The sequence below is a fragment of the Oncorhynchus mykiss genome, chromosome 6 (assembly GCF_057628025.1).
Source record: "Oncorhynchus mykiss isolate SJ-2025 chromosome 6, ASM5762802v1, whole genome shotgun sequence".
NCBI classification, from domain to species: domain Eukaryota; kingdom Metazoa; phylum Chordata; class Actinopteri; order Salmoniformes; family Salmonidae; genus Oncorhynchus; species Oncorhynchus mykiss.
The window spans coordinates 53454558-53476918 of record NC_143027.1 but is presented as its reverse complement, the minus strand read 5'-3'; the positions used below and the strand labels follow the sequence as shown (position 1 = coordinate 53476918).

The 22361-nt window shown below is 41.9% G+C and overlaps 1 protein-coding gene across 1 annotated transcript in view; it reads right to left on the bottom strand.

Moving 5' to 3' along the window:
• LOC110526153 (protein kinase C-binding protein NELL1) overlaps positions 1-22361 on the bottom strand; it is a 408096-nt gene that overhangs the window by 251801 nt on the left and 133934 nt on the right. Inside the window, exons 7-8 of the mRNA XM_021606800.3 lie at positions 21435-21517; positions 5460-5594 (exon numbers count right to left, since the gene is read on the bottom strand). Of these exons, the coding sequence (XP_021462475.3) occupies positions 5460-5594; positions 21435-21517 (218 nt within the window). The remainder of the gene's footprint in view (positions 1-5459; positions 5595-21434; positions 21518-22361) is intronic.

Genomic DNA, 22361 nt, shown 5'->3' with positions numbered 1-22361 from the left:
ACTACATTCTAAAATAAAATAATTAACGTTTTACTCCACACATTTTCACTGACACCCAAAAGTTGACGTTACATTTTGACAGCAAAACTATCCAATTCACTCACTTATCATGAGAACATCCCTGGTCATCACTACAGCCTCTGATCTGGCAGACTCACTAAAACATACATGTTTTGTTTGTAAATTATGTCTGAGTGTTGGGAGTGTGCCCCTGGCTATCTGTCAATAAAAAAAAACAAGAACATGTTACTGTCTGGTTCTTGAGTGTTCTTGAGTGTTATATTTCGTTTTTGGCTAAAAGAACGTACCCATTTGAAACTGCCTATTTCTCATGCCCAGAAACTATAATATGCAGATTAGGACAGAAAACACTCTAAAGTTTCCAAAACTGTCAAAATATTGTCTGTGAGTATACCAGAACTGATATTGCAGGCGAAAACCTGAGGAAAATCAAACCATGAAGTGCTGTTTTCCTGAAAGCTCTCTGTTCCATTGGATGCCTTACCTGCATTTAAAGGGATATCAACCAGATTCCTTTTCCTATGGCTCCCTGAAGGTGTCAACAGTCTTTAGACATAGTTTCAGGCTTTTATTTTGAAAAACGAGCGAGAAAGATAACATCGCGTCAGTGGTAGCTGGGTGTCGCTTGGGGTATGTCTCTATCAGTTTTGCACATCGAGAGACTGAAATATTTTCCCATTCCTCCTTGCAAAACAGCTCGAGCTCAGTGAGGTTGGATGGAGAGCATTTGTGAACAGCAGTTTTCAGTTCTTTCCACAGATTCTCGATTGGATTCAGGTCTGGACTTTGACTTGGCCATTCTAACACCTGGATATGTTTATTTTTGAACCATTCCATTGTAGATTTTGCTTTATGTTTTGGATCATTGTCTTGTTGGAAGACAAATCTCCGTCCCAGTCTCAAGTCTGTAGACTCCATCAGGTTTTCTTCCAGAATGGTCCTGTATTTGGCTCCATCCATCTTCCCATCAATTTGAACCATCTTCCCTGTCCCTGCTGAAGAAAAGCAGACCCAAACCATGATGCTGCCACCACCATGTTTGACAGTGGGGATGGTGTGTTCAAGGTGATGAGCTGTGTTGCTTTTACGCCAAACATAACGTTTTGCATTGTTGCCAAAAAGTTCAATTTTGGTTTCATCTGACCAGAGCACCTTCTTCCACATGTTTGGTGTGTCTCCCAGGTGGCTTGTGGCAAACTTTAAACAACACTTTTTATGAATATCTTTAAGAAATGGCTTTCTTCTTGCCACTCTTCCATAAAGGCCAGATTTGTGCAATATACGACTGATTGTTGTCCTATGGACAGAGTCTCCCACCTCAGCTGTAGATCTCTGCAGTTCATCCAGAGTGATCATGGGCCTCTTGGCTGCATCTCTGATCAGTCTTCTCCTTGTATGAGCTGAAAGTTTAGAGGGACAACCAGGTCTTGGTAGATTTGCAGTGGTCTGATACTCCTTCCATTTCAATATTATCGCTTGCACAGTGCTCCTTGGGATGTTTAAAGCTTGGGAAATCTTTTTGTATCCAAATCCGGCTTTAAACTTCTTCACAACAGTATCTCGGACCTGCCTGGTGTGTTCCTTGTTGTTCATGATGCTCTCTGCGCTTTTAACGGACCTCTGAGACTATCACAGTGCAGGTGCATTTATACAGAGACTTGATTACACACAGGTGGATTGTATTTATCATCATTAGTCATTTAGGTCAACATTGGATCATTCAGAGATCCTCACTGAACTTCTGGAGAGAGTTTGCTGCACTGAAAGTAAAGGGGCTGAATAATTTTGCACGCCCAATTTTTCAGTTTTTGATTTGTTAAAAAAGTTTGAAATATCCAATAAATGTCGTTCCACTTCATGATTGTGTCCCACTTGTTGTTGATTCTTCACAAAAAAATACAGTTTTATATCTTTATGTTTGAAGCCTGAAATGTGGCAAAAGGTCGCAAAGTTCAAGGGGGCCGAATACTTTCGCAAGGCACTGTATATTTTTAAACCTGAAGATTGATTATAAAAAACGTTTGACATGTTTCTGTGGACATTACGGATACTATTTTGAATTTTTGTCTGCGATGTCGTGATTTCTGAACATAACGCGCCAAACATATGGAGGTATTTTGGATATAAAAATAATCTTTATGGAACAAAAGAAACATTTATTGTGTAACTGGGAGTCTCATGAGTGAAAACACCAGAAGATCATCAAAGGTAAGCAATTTAATTTATTGCTTTTCTGACTTTCGTGACCAATATACTTGGCTGCTAGTGTTTGTAATATTTTGTCTACTGAGAGAGATGTTCTTACAGAAACGCTTGTTATGCTTTTGCCGAAAAGCTGTATTGAAATCTGACAAGCCAGGTGGATTACCAACAAGCTAAGCTATGTTTTGCTATATTGCACTTGTGATTTCATGAAAATTAGATATTTTTAGTAATTTTATTTGAATTTGGCGCACTGCAATTCAGCGGGTGTTGATGAAAATGATCCCGCTAAAGGGATAGGTGCCCCAAGAAGATAAGGAATTTGAAATTAAACATTTCCCATTTACTTTTGATAATAAGTATATTTCAAACCAAATACTTTTTTTAAGGAGTGGATCAGCTTTAATATTGTGGATAGATTGTTGCTTCCATCAATGTAATTGTCTGCATCATGTCCATATCTGTCGCCAAACCCACTGGCTCCAGGTCATCTATCTATAGGTACAAGGTCGTCAAGGTTCTCATTAGCAGCATTGAGAATTTCCTTGTATATTATGCTCTCCCATCAGGGTGCTTTGGCTTTGCAGGATCATACCTGCCAAGCAGGCTCAGAATCTTGAGGGGGCGGTGCTGCTCTAGAAGGTCTCTGACCACATTTTGTCTGCATACAGGCCGCTTACAGGAGGCCCATAAAACAGATAGGGACTTGTCCTTAGTATCTGGGTCATTCAGGTGAGTGTCTAGGGTATAGGGCTGTGGACCGTTCCATCAATATAGGACCATAAATAAATACATTAGGTGTACATATAAAAACTTTTTTTTTTATATTTAAAGAAGGCAAATTTGGCAACAATTGGGCGTTCATACCTCTGCCCTCTCTGTTCAAAGCAGGGTACACATTTGAGTTGGATTTTGTTGATAGCTCCGCGTGGGATCTGAAGAGCTGTAAGGAGGTACTCTCTAACTACAGACTCAGGAACTTCTTCTTCTCTCTCTTGGATACTTGTAAGTACCATATTCTCTCTCATGGATCTAGTCTGCATGTCAAGTAAGGCATCTCTCAGAACGATGTTCTCAAGTTAATTAACTTCGGTTTCAATCTTATTGACTGTCACTTTTAGCTTTTTTGTGTCTTTCTCCAATGTCGCAGCTTATTCATCACTCATCTTGAGGCTTGCCTTAAACCCCTTAATATCCTTACTGACTAGTTCAAGTATCCCTAGTTTGTAAATTATTGATTTTAACAGATCGGTTTCAACCTTTACCATTCCCGGTGGTGAAAATATTAAATTGTCTGTGTCTGTACAAGAGTCACATTTTCGTTTTGAAATAGGTTCCCCTGTCTTACTCTCTGTCATGTTTGGGTGTTGCTTGTTTCTGTAATATTTGTCAATACATTTCTCTAGTCTTATGATTTGTTTTGTGTTGTGATCCAGATTGAAAGTTATTACTCACCAGATTGTGTAGTGCTAATGTTTAGTCTAACATACCGATATTGAATATTACGTTTTTATCTTGAGGTGTTCAGTCCGCCAAACACTTAAGACTTTTACTCAAGTTTGTATTTTTTCCACCACTGGATGTGGCTTCGGGTTATAGCATTTCTTTCACATTACCCATACATTTAGACAAGTGTGTCTGGGTTATCTAATATGAATTTATTAATCAAATATTTGTATCTGGACACTTTCTGTTTACCTGAAAATGTTCCTTGTTGTAGGCTACTACTCTTACCAATTTTAGTCTTAATCTTTACTACACTGCTCACTGTTTAGCACATGACCTCAATGTGAATCCCTAAAGAGATGGGTGGGGCTGGCTTAAAAGGATGTGAGCAATGCTGAATGGGTGTAGTCAAAGGAGAGCTCTCCAGTAGGTACCAAATATTCAAAGGCCATTTTCTCCAAAGTGAGTTTACAAGTTTAAAGCAGAATTACTTTTCCAATGTTCCTCAAAAAATGGAGTGTATGATATACCATTGTGTAGCTCTGTGTCTCTACATGTATAAAAAAACAAAAATGTTCTATATAAGACCGATTTGAGCCGGTCGGTCACATATACAGAACACAAATTCCAATTGGCTATACTTAAACTCTTTAGCATTATCCTCAACTCTTCCCCAATTCTTGGAACCAAGGTCTGATCACTCCAATCCACAAAAGTGGAGTCAAATTCGAACACAAAAACTACCATGGGATATGCATCAACAGCAACCTTGGGAAAATCATCTGCATTATAATTAACAGCATAATTTTCTGAACAAATGTCAGACCACATATTCACCCTGCATGCCCTTATTGACAAACAAACAAACAATTTCAAAAACGCTTTAGACTGAATTTGGCATGAGGGTCTGCTATATAAATTGATGGAAAGTGGTGTTGGGGGGGAAATATACAACATTATAAAATCCATGTACACAAACAACAAGTGTGCAGTTACAATTTGTAAAAAAAACCCCACAAATGTCTTTCCTCGGGGCCGGGGATAAGGCATGGATGCTGCTTGAGCCCCACCCTCTTCAACATCTATATCAATGAATTGGCTAGGGCACTAGAACAGTCTGCAGCACCCGACCACACCTTACTAGACTCTGAAGTTAAATGTTTACTGTTTGCAGGTTGTCTGGTGCTTCTGTCCCCAACCAAGGAGGGCCTACAGCATTACCTACATTTTCTGCACAGATTCTGTCAGACCGGGGCTCAGACAGTTAATCTCAGTCAGACAAAAATAATGGTGTTCCAAAAAATCCACATTCCACCTAAACAATGTTGCGCTATTGCACACAAAAACGATACATACCTCGGGACTAAACATCTGCACCACAGGTAACTTCCACAAAGCTGTGAATGATCTGAGAGGCAAGAAGGGCCTTCTACGCCATCAAAAGGAACATCCAATTTGAGCCTCTTTGGCATCAAAAGGAACATAACATTTGACATCCCAATTAGGGTCTGGCTTAAAATATTTGAAGCAGTTATAGAACCCATTTCTCTTTTATAGTAATTATACTAATTATTAATATTATTTATTGCGCATCATTATCATTATTTGTATATTTTTTATTTTGTGAATTGAAACATTGTACATGTTTAAATGTTCTTTTTATTTTGTAAATTGAACTGACTTGAATATTCCCAAAATATGCAAATTCACTAGTGTGAGGTGAAGTTATCGACTATTGTGAGGAGAAAGATACAATGTTATTGTATCTGTGTGACGGGTGGGATGCCCACCATGCAGCCGCAGTTCCTGCAGTTCTCTGGCTCCACCCATAGCTCCTTGTCTCTGTAGACCACACCATTGGCACTGCACGTCCTCTCACAGCGGCAGGACTCCAGCTGGGTCAGCCTGGACTCTGCGTAGTTCAGCTAGACACGCACAAATGCATGCACAGACACACACACACACACACACATAAATACAGATCATCCATTTAAATATCGTAGCACTATAATCCAAATCAACCAGCAAGAGGACAAAAAATGCAAAAGCAACAGACTACACATAGAATTGGACATTGGTGTGCTTAGCCCCCAGTGTTTCAGAATAAAAAACAGTATTGTTTTCTAATCACCCTACCTTTAATATACACTACCTTTAATCTACAAAATTCTGGGATGTTTGGAATACCCAACTTCTGGGTTGCATGTATTGGGTCACTTAGCTGGGTTGTTTTCTTTAAAAAGTGCAAGGTTGGGTTGTTCATGCTGAGTTATTGAGATATGACCCAGTGGGTCAGATCACAAGATTGAAGAGGTGGGTGGGGCGTGTCTTTCAGATTGCTATTTTTGGCCACCCGTGAGGGTAAATGTCATTCCAGTTCATCTGTTCTGTTGTATCATTATTTCATGCCAAGTTTGAATATTGGCACTTTTCTAGATTTAACAAGACTTACACATGTGTATGAGTTCTTTAAGAGACTTTGCATATCCTAAATGCTACCATTTCGTTACATTATATAGTTAATGTTACTCATTTTAAATTAAAAGGAATAATTTGCAAAAATATTGAACTATTCATTTTCAGTGTACAAACTTAACAGAAACATTTCCTCTCTGGGTGGCCAAAAATAACTGATAGCCACTTCCCTAATAGGTCATGCCTCCTGAAAATATCCTATGGAATACCTTAAAAAAGATAGCTGCTGCGTGAAACCATCATGAAAGTTAATAAAAATACAACTGACAGTTAAATTAACCCATGTTTGGGTAATCCAAACAACCCAATTCACACAAACCAACTGACTAGGTCAAAATATACCACTGTGTGTTCTGTCATATATTTACCCAGTGCCAGTATTTTTTCGGGTGTACCCTCAGCATATACCACACACACAAACATACACATACTCACAAAGTGCTTAACACACACAAACATACACATACTCACAAAGTGCTTAACTTCCGACTTAAAAAATACCCTAATCTAACTGCCTGTAGCTCAGGCTCAGAAGCAAGGATATGCATTTTCTAGATATCATTTGAAAGTAAACACTCTGAATTATGTGTAAATGTGAATTGTAGGAGAATATAACACAATAGATCTGGTAGAAGAAAATACAAGGAAATAAACATACGTTTTCTGTTTTTTATTGTTGCTGAATCTTTCAAATGAACAAGAACAGCCAAAACATACAGATAGGATGCTGGGGATGATTTGAATGAAGAACATAAGACGGCAACAATAGCTGAGCAAAGTTTTAGACAGATAACTTCCAAAAATGAGCGAGCTACATGACATTGAGCATGAAGTTAACCAGGTGTCCCACACAAATGTACCCAAGTGGCCGAATTGGTACAGTGATACATTGAAGGAAATAACTATATACAAAATACATAAATGCTATTCTAACACACACACCCCAAAAATATATAATAATAATAATAATTAAACATAAACTAATAACAAGGGTAACTACAGTGCCTTGCGAAAGTATTCGGCCCCCTTGAACTTTGCGACCTTTTGCCACATTTCAGGCTTCAAACATAAAGATATAAAACTGTATTTTTTTGTGAAGAATCAACAAGTGGGACACAATCATGTTTGACAGTGGGGATGGTGTGTTCAGCTGTGTTGCTTTTACGCCAAACATAACGTTTTGCATTGTTGCCAAAAAGTTCAATTTTGGTTTCATCTGACCAGAGCACCTTCTTCCACATGTTTGGTGTGTCTCCCAGGTGGCTTGTGGCAAACTTTAAACAACACTTTTTATGGATATCTTTAAGAAATGGCTTTCTTGCCACTCTTCCATAAAGGCCAGATTTGTGCAATATACGACTGATTGTTGTCCTATGGACAGAGTCTCCCACCTCAGCTGTAGATCTCTGCAGTTCATCCAGAGTGATCATGGGCCTCTTGGCTGCATCTCTGATCAGTCTTCTCCTTGTATGAGCTGAAAGTTTAGAGGGACGGCCAGGTCTTGGTAGATTTGCAGTGGTCTGATACTCCTTCCATTTCAATATTATCGCTTGCACCGTGCTCCTTGGGATATTTAAAGCTTGGGAAATCTTTTTGTTTCCAAATCCGGCTTTAAACTTCTTCACAACAGTATCTCGGACCTGCCTGGTGTGTTCCTTGTTCTTCATGATGCTCTCTGCGCTTTTAACGGACCTCTGAGACTATCACAGTGCAGGTGCATTTATACGGAGACTTGATTACACACAGGTGGATTGTATTTATCATCATTAGTCATTTAGGTCAACATTGGATCATTCAGAGATCCTCACTGAACTTCTGGAGAGAGTTTGCTGCACTGAAAGTAAAGGGGCTGAATAATTTTGCACGCCCAATTTTTCAGTTTTTGATTTGTTAAAAAAGTTTGAAATATCCAATAAATGTCGTTCCACTTCATGATTGTGTCCCACTTGTTGTTGATTCTTCACAAAAAAATACAGTTTTATATCTTTATGTTTGAAGCCTGAAATGTGGCAAAAGGTCGCAAAGTTCAAGGGGGCCGAATACTTTCGCAAGGCACTGTATTTAAACATTTTCTATTTACAATATTGTGAAGACCCTCAGTCCTCTACACAATATTGTGCTGCTGGTGCCATGGCCCATAGCAGTCTCTTTCTGCTGTAAAGCAGTGGCTTACTGAACAGGTGGTGCAGGTGATGGGGCATATCCTGTGACAAAGGACACAATGACTTCTCCCTACTGTGCCCTTTTTGCCCAGAGGCACATTCATGCCTGCAGAGACGAATATGGGCAGGTGAACACCACTGGTTGGAGCAGAAGGGACAGAGGTAGAGGGGACAGAAGGTGCTGAAGCAACTCAGTCTCACTTTCCCTATCAATTTCCTTGAAATTTTGGGTTAAATCTGTATACTTAGCTTTTCCTGATTTATTCACCATAATTTAAATATATAAACTTGCTGAAAATGCTATGGACTAGGTACTGCTATGCGTAACACTCGTGGCTCCGTCAAGTATGATTTGCAATGGCGAATTAACCTATTTTACGCCAGAGTTTACGACAAAGGCTGGTCTTAGAACGTATAACCATTACATATTGCCGTTTTCCTCCGCTCATTGGCTATCGTCCATGATAGATTTCAAGATGATAAGTGGTCATTGGGCCAAAATACAGTCAATCAACGATAGACCGGTCCTGCCATTGGTGTCTTCAAACCGGTTTGCTTCGGTCAATACGTCCCGGGAAAAGAACCATCAAGTATGGTTGTGTTAGTAACAACCAGAGGATTGCAATGAAACCAACCATGACTGGATAAACGTTTGTTGAGTGTGTGTAATTACCACGAACGCTTTGTCCAAAGTTGAATGAGACGGAAATCACGACGCAAGCATTTTACAAATGTTTCATGTTAGGCTATAAAAATTGATGTAATCAAACAAAACAAACATTCACTGTGTAGTTAGGACACTTGGCATTGCCACCAGAGGAAGATCTTCAAATGTAAGCGATTTATTTCATTGTTATTTCTGACTTTAATGTTTGGTTGGAAAATGCTAATAATACTTGTGTGTGCGGGGAGCTGTCCTCAGAAAATCGCATGGTTTGCTTTCGCAGTAAAACCTTTTTGAAATCTGACACAGCGGCTGGATTAATAAGACGTTAATCTTTTAAAAGATGTAAGATACTATAACAAATGGTGTATTTAGAATGTTAACGCTCTGCAGTTTCACCGGATGTTGGCCTGGTGGGACGTTAGCGTCTCACCTACCATAGAGAGGTTAGTTATTCAAATTAATGATATATGTACATTCATCCTTTTGCCAGTGTTAACTCAGTAACGCACACCCATCCATATTAACACAACTTGGTACACTAATCGCCTTGTACAATTCTTTGTAATTGACTGCTGTTACTTTTTCAGATTCCTAGTTGTCCTTTAGACATAATAATCTATTTTAAGGTGACTCTGAGTTATACAGTGCCTCGCAAAAGTATTCATCCCACTTGGTGGTTTTCCTAATTTGTTGCATTACAACCTGTAATATAAATATATTTTTTTCTTTGGATTTCATGTAATGGACATACACAAAATATTCCAAATTGGTGAAGTAAAAACGCAAAAAAATAACTAATAAACTGAAAACTGGTGTGTGCATATATATTCACCCCCTTTGCTATGAAGCCCCTAAATGAGATCTGGTGCAACCAATTACCTTCAAAAGTCACATAATTAGTTAAATATAGTCCACCTGTGTGCAATCTAAGTGTCACATGATCACTTTAAGCCGTATACTCCACAGAGCTGGGCTTTGCGGAAGTGTCCAGAAAAAAAGACATTGCTAAAGAAAAAAATAAGCATACACATTTGGTGTTCGCCAAAAGGCATGTGGGAGACTCCCCAAACATATGGAAGAAAGTACTCTGGTCAGATGACCAAAATTGAGTTTTTAGGCCATCAAGGAAAACGCTATGTCTGGCGCAAACTCAACACCTCTCATCACCCCGAGAATACCATCCCCACAGTGAAGCATGGTGGTGGCAGCATCAAGCTGTGGGGATGTTTTTCATCGGCAGGTACTGGGAAACTGGTCAGAATTGAAGGAATGATGGATGGTGATAAATACAGGGAAATTCTTGAGGGAAACCTGTTTCAGTCTTCAAGAGATTTGAGACTGGGACGGAAGTTCACCTTCCAGCAGGACAATGACCCTAAGCATACTGCTAAAGAAACACTCGAGTGGTTTAAGGGGAAACATTTAAATGTATTGGAATGGCCCAGTCAAAGCACAGACCTCAATCCAATTGAGAATCTGTGGTATGACTTGAAGATTGCTGTACACCAGCAGAGCCCATCCAACTTGAAGGAGCTGGAGTAGTTTGCCTTGAAGGATGGGCAGAAATCCCAGTGGCTAGATGTGCCAAGCTTCCAGGGACATACCCCAAGAGACTTGCACCTGTAATTGCTGCAAAAGGTGGCTCTATAAAGTATTGACTTTGGGGGGTATAGTTATGCAATCTCAAGTTTTTATTTTTTTTGTCTAATTTCTTGTTTGTTTCACAAAAATATTTTGCATCTCCAACGTGGTAGGTTTGTTGTGTAAATCAAATGATACAGCCCCCCCAAAATTGTTTTTTTAATTCCAGGTTGTAAGGCAACAAAATAGAAAAAATGCCAAGGGGGATGAATACTTTTGCAAGCCACTGTATATTTGAAAAAATTGTGATGTGGCCTGCACACTGTTGTAAACACAAAATTCTAATTGGTGGTGTACTTTTCTGGGCAAAATTATAATTTTACTGTCTAATCTTCATCTTCTACCAGTTATTGATGGTGTAATCTGTCTGGTGGAGCCTACTGCCATAATAGACCTCCATACAGTTGTAAGTACTCTTAATACTCCACTGATTTTTCGTAATGGATTAGAGTAGAACAACAAAATTGTTCATTTTCATAACAGGAGGATGATGAAGACACCCTGTCAGCTGCCACAGAGAGGGAAGATACAGAGAGGCCTTTTGAGGTTTACACCTTAAAAATAACATCTAACAGTTGATGATAGTGTTGTACCATAATAAAACATTCACCCTCTTTTTCTCAAAAAATGCAGTGGATGATATACCATTTTGTAGCTCTGAGTCTCTATTTTTTTCCAGTTTAAAAACACAATTTCAAATTTTGCTACATAAGACTGATTTGAGCCGGTCAGTCACATATACTAAATTCATTTTTAAATGGATGGGTTCATTGGTGTTAAAATGCACCAGTTATGCTATTTTGGACCCGTAGGCTGCTGATGTCATGCAGCCTGTCGTTTTGTGTTTCTACTTTTTCACAATGACAAGTTGTACGTCGGAAGACAATAGAATCCTCATGATGTCACTAAGACAACTGTATATAGACATGTTGATATAAGTAGTGTAAACCAGCCTTTTGTCTTGAAATCCTTGGTTGTACACTACCGTACTCACGGCTTAGCACATGGCCTCACATGTGAATTCTTTAATATATTGGTGGGGCTAAGGCCGTGAACGATGATGAATGAATTTAGACAAAGAAGAGCTCTCCAGGAGGTGTACCAAAACATTCAAGGGCCATTTTCTAAAAAGTTGGGTAACAAGTTTATGACATTTCAAAGCAGAATTACTTTCCCATTTGTTCCTCAACTGCAGTGAATGATATACTAGCTCAGAGTCTCTGCTTTTATCCAATGTAAAAAACATATGAATGTCATCTGTTACTAGCACATTATTGATCACATGAACCTTGTTTCTTAGGCTGCATATGTTAATGTGGGCAATTTATGGCACTTTTCTGGGATGATTGTTTTTAATACTTTACTCTGAAGCTTATCAGAAGTAGACATGCACATTTCTTTGAACTGATTGTGCAGGGTGAGCTGCACACAATGGACTTCCTACTAATACATACCTCTTCAGTGCTAACAGTATAGCTCTGGTTCATAGGCATATGATTATAGCATACAATAGCTCTAGGATCAACAGAGGCATTCATGGCAGTTAAGGGGACAAAAATGAAGTTACTTACATTGTGTCTGCCAACACCCCTGGGATAATGTACATTTGCTGCAGCATTATGACAACTCAGTGATACAATGGTAGGGATTAACTGAACTGGTCTTGAAGTGCGTGGAAAGAGTCCTGGAACCAAGATGATTTCGATGGACTCTGTGAAAGTGATTCCAACAGAGCTACAGTAATCTTTTAGACAGGTGTATACTGCCAGTAGTTTGCTGAATCTTTCACATCCACATCCCAACAACGGTACCGGACCTGAAATAATTGGCCCGATTTTGGGAATCTTTCAGTGCTAGAATCAGTTCTTTAAAATCAATTTTCTAGCCCTCCTAATGTTGTATGACCCTACATGGACTACGACAGTGTCAGTTCATGGCATCTGTCATAGAACGGTCAGAAGCAGCCAAGTAATGTCCTGTATTCGTGCCCCAGGATAGCACAGGGTGCAATGGCTGAGGAGATCCGGCCATTCTTTCACCTCAAGTGTTTTTGCAAACCCCTTGAGGACTTAAGGGAGGTGGGCCCGATGGACTCGAGCCGTATGTAGTATCCATTGTGGATGATGAATGGGCAGGAGCCTCAGACAGCCTCACGGTCAGATGAGGGTGGGAGCTCTGAGGATCTGAACACGAGGTAGAAGCCACCGGAGAGGGAGACAGAACAGAGGCGCAGGTACCTCTGGATCCAGGCCCGCAAAGCTGTTTCTGGTCTGTGTCTGGTCTGGACTGGACTTAACAACTCCAAGGAGGCCCCCGTTGCCAGAGGACGCTGTTTCCGACTTCCACGGCAAGTGACATATCTCCATGGCTGGTTAGTTGGATTGAGAACAGGAACATCCCCCAAGTCATCCAGGAGCATTCTACTAGCTCCATTCTTCAGGGAAGGGGGAGACCCCTTCAGGGAGGGATCCCTGCAGGGTACCGTCCAGACGATTGTGGAGAGCCGACACGGCAGCGACACTTCCACCAGGCCAGAGTGGTGTCCGGCTACTGGGGTAGAAGAGAAAGAAAAAGTAGGCGGGTGTGGGTTCCCCACTTGTTTGCTAAGAGTAGCCACTTCGCTCCTGTAGTTCTCTGCAAGCAAACAGTTGCTACATTGAAAATCCGGGCGCTCAACATTGTCCCGGAAAAGCAACATAATCACAGCTCCTGCAGTGTTAAATGTTTCTTGAGGCTCCAGGCTGCTAGGCTAGCTAAGCCAGCCAGGATTAGGTCTCTCCTATGTTTCGTCAACAACACACTCAGTGGTGAGAATGGTTTACGCCCCTTTTACTACCTCGTAACATCTATAGAGTAAGACGATGGGCCCATCCTCATTAGTGGGCTTTACACATCTTATGCAACAGGTTCCAGGCCACACTAATCCACCGAGGATGAGGTCATTAAGGCATGAGCTCTGATCAACCCGTCGATTGAACGGTGTTCCATGTTCTGACGGAACAGGGATTTGAGCCGTGAGCATTGGAGACAGGAGCTGTCCAAAAATGCAATATTTGAAACACAATTTCAAAATAATATGGTGATGCTTAAAGGCCAAGTTCAGTATTTTACAACTTGATGTTAGATCGTTCCTCCATAGACTGAGGGGACTCCAGGGTGAAGAACTACCTAACATTACATTTTTAAAATACGGGACCACTACAGACTGGCTTCCCCAGCACCATAGCACCAGCATCATAGGTGCACGACGGGACATACCAATCATTTGTGTGTGTGTGTGTGTGTGTGTGTGTGTGTGTGTGTGTGTGTGTGTGTGTGTGTGTGTGTGTGTGCGTGCGTGCGTGCGTAGCTTATATGCATGCGTTCGTACTCCGGGATAATATATTGAAGACATAAGAAAATAGACTGCACTTGCAGTATACTCTATGCAAAATATGACATGCTACAAGATTGTCATAAAGTGTGTGTGTCATCCATTTCATGTCATCAACAGCACAACATATGCATATACAGTGGGGCAAAAAAGTATTTAGTCAGCCACCAATTGTGCAAGTTCTCCCACTTAACAGGATGAGAGAGGTCTGTAATTTTCATCATAGGTACACTTCAACTATGACAGAAAAAATCCAGAAAATCACATTGTAGGATTTTTAATGAATTTATTTGCAAATTATAGTGGAAAATAAGTATTTGGTCACCTACCAACAAGCAAGATTTCTGGCTCTCACAGACCTGTAACTTCATCTTTAAGAGGCTCCTCTGTCCTCCACTCGTTACCTGTATTAATGGCACCTGTTTGAACTTGTTATCAGTATAAAAAACACCTGTCCACAAACTTAAACAGTCACACTCCAAACTTCACTATGGCCAAGACCAAAGAGATGTCAAAGGACACAAGAAACAAAATTGTAGACCTGCACCAGGCTGGCAAGATTGAATCTGCAATAGGTAAGCAGCTTGGTTTGAAGAAATCAATTGTGGGAGCAATTATTAGGAAATGGAAGACATACAAGACCACTGATAATCTCCCTCGATCTGGGGCTCCACGCAAGATCTCACCCCGTGGGGTCAAAGTGATCACAAGAACGGTGAGCAAAAATCCCAGAACCACACGGGGGACCTAGTGAATGACCTGCAGAGAGCTGGGACCAAAGTAACAAAGCCTACCATCAGTAACACACTACACTGGCAGGGACTGAAATCCTGCAGTGCCAGACGTGTCCCCCTGCTTAAGCCAGTACATTTCCAGGCCCGTCTGAAGTTTGCTAGAGAGTATTTGGATGATCCAGAAGAAGATTGGGATTATGTCATATGGTCAGATGAAACCCAAATATACTTTTTGGTAAAAACTCAACTCGTCGTGTTTGGAGGACAAAGAATGCTGAGTTGCATTCAAAGAACATATCCTCCAAGATCGCATAGCAGTTCAGACATCTTTTGTCCTCGTCTTGTCGTGTCCTGTATATATATATATTTACAACTTTTTTTCACATACTTTTTATTTTTATTTTCCATCAACTCATCTTCAAAACACTCTCCTGCAACCCGCCTCACCAATTTATATTTATAAAAAAGTATTATTTACCTCAGATCTGTAATCCTCCAAGAAGCTAGCCAGAAACTCCAAGAAGCTAGCCAGAAGCTAGCCAGAAGCTAGCCAGGAGCTAGCCCAGAAGCTAATCCAGAAGCTAGTTAGCTTCTTTACTGGCAAATCGTTAGTATTCAGCTAACCACGGTTTGTGGTCATCAGCTACCCTTTAGCTCGAAAATCTATCGCCAGTTTTGTACGGCGCAGCGCGGCTCGGAACGGAACATACCGGACCAATTTTTCTCTCCATGTCCCTGGATTTCAACTGCTCTCTGGACATTCATACCTGGATCTCACAGCTAGCTAGCTGCTATCCGTGTGACAATCGGCTTTCGTCGATTCCGGAGCAAACATCAATTATTCCGGTGCTAGCCAGCTCCGTCAATCACTCCTGAGTTCCATCATTCACTCCTGGGCTGCAGTCACCTATCCGGACCCGTTTTACTGCCTACGCGGAGCCCCACCGGGCCTTCACAACTGGACTGCCGACGTTATCTACCCGAAGGAGATCCGGCTGGCTCCTCCGTCGCGACGTTACCGGAACGCCCATCTGCGGCCCGCTAACCGTTAGCTGTCTTACCGGCTGCTATCTGAATAGACAATCGGACAATTTATTTATTTTTATTATTATTATGTTTTCTTCTTGGGCCTCTATAACTATATCTATTGTTCTTATTTTTGTTGTTGTTGTGTGATTTGGATTAATCCCCTCTACCACACGGAACCCCACTAATCTACTGACCGAACGCAAGAGGTGGCTAACAACAGACCTCCATCCTATGCTAGCTTGCTACCGATGGCCTGGCTAGCTGTCTAAATCGCCGTGACCCCCAACCAACCTCTCCACTCACTGGACCCTTTTGATCACTCGACTAAGCATGCCTCTCCTTAATGTCAATATGTCTTGTCCATTGCTGTTCTGGTTAGTGTTTATTGGCTTATTTCACTGTAGAGCCTCTAGTCCTGCTCACTATACCTTATCCAACCTATTAGTTCCACCACCCACACATGCAATGACATCTCCTGGTTTCAATGATGATTCTAGAGACAATATCTCTCTCTTCATCACTCAATACCTAGGTTTACTCCACTGTATTCACATCCTACCATATCTTTGTCTGTACATTATACCTTGATGCTATTTTATCGCCCCCAGAAACCTCCTTTTACTCTCTGTTCCAGACGTTCTAGACGACCAATTCTTATTGCTTTTAGCCGCACCCTTATTCTACTCCTCCTATGTTCCTCTGGCAATGTAGAGGTGAATCCAGGTCCTGCAGTGCCTAGCTCCACTCCTATTCCCCAGGCGCTCTCTTTTGACGACTTCTGTAACCGTAATAGCCTTGGTTTCATGCATGTTAACATTAGAAGCCTCCTCCCTAAGTGTGTTCTATTCACTGCTTTAGCACACTCTGCCAACCCGGATGTTCTAGCTGTGTCTGAATCCTGGCTTAGGAAGACCACCAAAAATTCAGACATTTTAATTCCAAACTACAACATTTTCAGACAAGATAGAACTGCCAAAGGGGGCGGTGTTGCAATCTACTGCAAAGATAGCCTGCAGAGTTCTGTCCTACTATCCAGGTCTGTACCCAAACAATTTGAACTTCTACTTTTAAAAATCCACCTCTCTAAAAACAAGTCTCTCACCGTGGCCGCCTGCTATAGACCACCCTCTGCCCCCAGCTGTGCTCTGGACACCATATGTGAACTGATTGCCCCCCATCTATCTTCAGAGCTTGCGCTGCTAGGCGACCTAAACTGGAACATGCTTAACACCCCAGCCATCCTACAATCTAAACTTGATACCCTCAATCTCACACAAATTATCAATGAACCTACCAGGTACCTCCCCAAAGCCTTAAACACGGGCACCCTCATAGATATCATCCTAACCAACTTCCCCTCTAAATACACCTCTGCTGTCTTCAACCAAGATCTCAGCGATCACTGCCTCATTGCCTGCATCCGTAATAGGTCAGCGGTCAAACGACCTCCACTCATCACTGTAAAACGCTCCCTGAAACACGAGCAGGCCTTTCTAATCGACCTGGCCGGGGTATCCTGGAAGGATATTGATCTCATCCCGTCAGTAGAGGATGCCTGGATATTTTTTTAAAAATGCCTTCCTAACCATCTTAAATAAACATGCCCCATTCAAGAAATTTAGAACCAGGAACAGATATAGCCCTTGGTTCTCCCCAGACCTGACTGCCCTTAACCAACACAAAAACATCCTATGGCGTTCTGCATTAACATCGAACAGCCCCCGTGATATGCAGCTGTTCAGGGAAGCTAGAAACCATTATACACAGGCAGTTAGAAAAGCCAAGGCTAGCTTTTTCAAGCAGAAATTTGCTTCCTGCAACACTAACTCAAAAAAGTTCTGGGACACTGTAAAGTCCATGGAGAATAAGAACACCTCCTCCCAGCTGCCCACTGCACTGAAGATAGGAGACACTGTCACCACTGATAAATCCACCATAATTGAGAATTTCAATAAGCATTTTTCTACGGCTGGCCATGCTTTCCACCTGGCTACTCCTACCCCTGTCAACAGCACTGCACCCCCAACAGCAACTCACCCAAGCCTTCCCCATTTCTCCTTCTCTCAAATCCATTCAGCTGATGTTCTGAAAGAGCTGCAAAATCTGGCTAGACAATCTGGACCCTTTCTTTCTAAAAATTATCTGCCGAAATTGTTGCCACCCCTATTACTAGCCTGTTCAACCTCTCTTTCGTGTCGTCTGAGATTCCCAAAGATTGGAAAGCAGCTGCGGTCATCCCCCTCTTCAAAGGGGGGGACACTCTTGACCCAAACTGCTACAGACCTATATCTATCCTACCATGCCTTTCTAAGGTCTTCGAAAGTCAAGTCAACAAACAGATTACCGACCATTTCGAATCTCACCATACCTTCTCTGCTATGCAATCTGGTTTCAGAGCTGGTCATGGGTGCACCTCAGCCACGCTCAAGGTCCTAAACGATATCTTAACCGCCATCGATAAGAAACATTACTGTGCAGCCGTATTCATTGATCTGGCCAAGGCTTTCGACTCTGTCAATCACCACATCCTCATCGGCAGACTCGACAGACTTGGTTTCTCAAATGATTGCCTCGCCTGGTTCACCAACTACTTCTCTGATAGAGTTCAGTGTGTCAAATCGGAGGGTCTGTTGTCCGGACCTCTGGCAGTCTCTATGGGGGTGCCACAGGGTTCAATTCTTGGACCGACTCTCTTCTCTGTATACATCAATGAGGTCGCTCTTGCTGCTGGTGAGTCTCTGATCCACCTCTACGCAGACGACACCATTCTGTATACCTCCGGCCCTTCTTTGGACACTGTGTTAACAACCCTCCAGGCAAGCTTCAAAGCCATACAACTCTCCTTCCGTGGCCTCCAATTGCTCTTAAATACAAGTAAAACTAAATGCATGCTCTTCAACCGATCGCTACCTGGACCTACCCGCCTGTCCAACATCACTACTCTGGACGGCTCTGACTTAGAATACGTGGACAACTACAAATACTTAGGTGTCTGGTTAGACTGTAAACTCTCCTTCCAGACCCATATCAAACATCTCCAATCCAAAGTTAAATCTAGAATTGGCTTCCTATTTCGCAACAAAGCATCCTTCACTCATGCTGCCAAACATACCCTTGTAAAACTGACCATCCTACCAATCCTCGACTTTGGCGATGTCATTTACAAAATAGCCTCCAATACCCTACTCAACAAATTGGATGCAGTCTATCACAGTGCAATCCGTTTTGTCACAAAAACCCCATATATTACCCACCATTGCGACCTGTAAGCTCTCGTTGGCTGGCCCTCGCTTCATACTCGTCGCCAAACCCACTGGCTCCATGTCATCTACAAGACCCTGCTAGGTAAAGTCCCCCCTTATCTCAGCTCGCTGGTCACCATAGCATCTCCCACCTGTAGCACACGCTCCAGCAGGTATATCTCTCTAGTCACCCCCAAAACCAATTCTTTCTTTGGCCGCCTCTGTTTCCAGTTCTCTGCTGCCAATGACTGGAACGAACTACAAAAATCTCTGAAACTGGAAGCACTTATCTCCCTCACTAGCTTTAAGCACCAACTGTCAGAGCAGCTCACAGATTACTGCACCTGTACATAGCCCACCTATAATTTAGCCCAAACAACTACCTCTTTCCCAACTGTATTTAATGTATTTATTTATTTTGCTCCTTTGCACGCCATTATTTTTATTTCTACTTTGCACATTCTTCCATTGCAAAACTACCATTCCAGTGTTTTACTTGCTATATTGTATTTACCTTGCCACCATGGCCTTTTTTTGCCTTTACCTCCCTTCTCACCTCATTTGCTCACATTGTATATAGACTTGTTTATACTGTATTATTGACTGTATGTTTGTTTTACTCCATGTGTAACTCTGTGTCGTTGTATCTGTCGAACTGCTTTGCTTTATCTTGGCCAGGTCGCAATTGTAAATGAGAACTTGTTCTCAACTTGCCTACCTGGTTAAATAAAGGTAAAATAAAAAATAAATAAAAAACACCATACCTACTGTGAAGCATGGGGGTGGAAACATCATGCTTTGGGGGTGTTTTTCTGCAAAGGGACCAGGACGACTGATCCGTGTAAAGGAAAGAATGAATGGGGCCATGTCTCGTGAGATTTTGAGTGAAAACCTCCTTCCATCAGCAAGGGCATTGAAGATGAAACGTGGCTGGGTCTTCCAGCATGACAATGATCCCAAACACACCACCTGGGCAACGATGGAGTGGCTTCGTAAGAAGCATTTCAAAGTCCTGGAGTGGCCTAGCCAGTCTCCAGATCTCAACCCCATAGAAAATCTTTGGATGGAGTTGAAAGTCTGTGTTGCCCAGCAACAGCCCCAAAATATCACTGCTCTAGAGGAGATCTGCATGGAGGAATGGGCCAAAATACCAGCAACAGTGTGTGAAAACCTTGTGAAGACTTACAGAAAACGTTTGACCTCTGTCATTGCCAACAAAAGTTATATAACAAAGTATTGACATAAACTTTTGTTATTGACCAAATACTTATTTTCCACCATAATTTGCAAATAAATTCATAAAAAATCCTACAATGTGATTTTCTGATTTTTTTTTTCTCATTTTGGCTCTTATAGTTGAAGTGTACCTATGATGAAAATTACAGGCCTCTCATCTTTTTAAGTGGGAGAACTTGCACAATTGGTGGCTGACTATATACTTTTTTGCCCCACTGTAGGCTCTGACTAAGCTCATCTGCAACCTCTTCTATCTCTCACTCACACACACACACACACACACACACACACACACACACACACACACACACACACACACACACACACACACACAGCTAATTCATGCATGGAACTTCTATTCTCAGCTCACTCTCCATGACACTTTATATTAAAGTGTCATGGAGAGTGAGCCGGGAACCAAGAGGTTAGCAATTATTCATCCGCCACCTTCATCACCCTCTTGCCTTCCACCCCTCTATCCTTCCCTCCCTCGTTTACAGACACACGGGGAGGAAAGTGCCATTTCTACTGGCTGCGTTGCTGTATAAGCAGGGAAGTCAGACAGGCTGTACCCCAAATGCCAACCTATTCCCCATATAGTGCACTACTTTTGACCAGAACCATATGGGCCTTAGTCAAAATAGGGACCAGGGTGCCAATTGGGATATTGACAAAGTGAGAGCTTCGGGTCCATTAAAATGAAGGAGACGGCTATTTACAGTGGAATGACACCAAGCCCAGGGCTGGCTGGTGGGCTGTCCTTGCTTCACGCACGCACGCACGCACGCACGCACGCACGCACGCACGCACGCACACACACACACACACACACACACACACACACACAGACACACACACACACACACACACACACACACACACACGGTTGGGGGTCGTGCTGAGAGGAACACAATGTTCAGCACCTGTTAGTGTCCCGCAGGGCCGAGATGGCTGCCATTTAATGACACCACTGTGACCTCCGATCATACTTACCCTGTGTGTGTGTGTGTGTGTGTGTGTGTCTATTATATGACCTCTGGAGGAGGAAGAGAGGGCTTTGATACGAGGCTTTGTGTGTGTGCATGTCCTCTGACTAAGGTCTCTCAGGTACAATGTTGGGACATAAAGCATCACACTACATCACTTATAAGGTCGCTTGTTTGAGGTCAAAATGCTATTTTTTTGAGAGTGACTGGTCAATCTCACCTTTAGGGTCATCTTGGCCAGCAGCTCCTGAAGGTCCATGATGCCTTGCACCAGGTTCAGGAAATCACTGCATGTCGGACAGCCTCAACAGGAGAAAAGGAGGGACAAAGAAAGACAGGAGTAGGAGAGGGGATAAAAGAGTAAAGGACAAGAGAAAAGGAAGGAGTTAGAGAGGAGGCAAAATAATAGAAAAAGAGAAGAGGTACATTTATACACATTTTACCAAAACATTGTTGCTCAAAATATAATTATATTTTATGACGATAACCAAAGCTAGAGAAAATTGAACTCATTGGAAGTCTGGTTTTAATCTCCTTGCACTTCCTATCTTGCCACATGGCTCTGTTTTTAGAAGATTGTAGGTAATTACACTTTACACAATGTTGTATGCATGTTTGAAGAAAGAGAAATATGCTTCTATATTAATATTAAAAAGCTTGTTGTCCTGCAGCTAATTGTGCTGTATTGGCTTCTCGGCTGCGGCACGAGTGCTGGTTCACACGAGTATCGATGAGTGTAGTGACAGACTATGATTACATGCTTTATTGATCAGCAACAGAGACAGTAGCATCGCCACAAATGCACAACACAAGCCCTGCATCTTGATTTGTTTGGCAATAAACAGGAATGATTTAGAGAAAGAGAGAGAGAGAGAGAGAGAGAGAGAGAGGGAGGAAGAAAGAAAGAGGGAGGGAGGTTATGATGACAGAGATAAGGGAAAAAGTGTGTGTGTGTGTGTGTGTGAGTGCGTGGGTGTGCGTGTGTATGCATGTGCGTGTGTGCGAGTATGTGTGTGTAGGTGTGAGAGAAAGAAAGAGACAGAAAGCGGGAATGAGTGAGAGAAAGAGGGCGAGCGAGAGCGAGAACAGCTTATTCAGTGATGAGGGATTAGTAAGAGTAACAGGAGTATACCTAATGAGACATTTC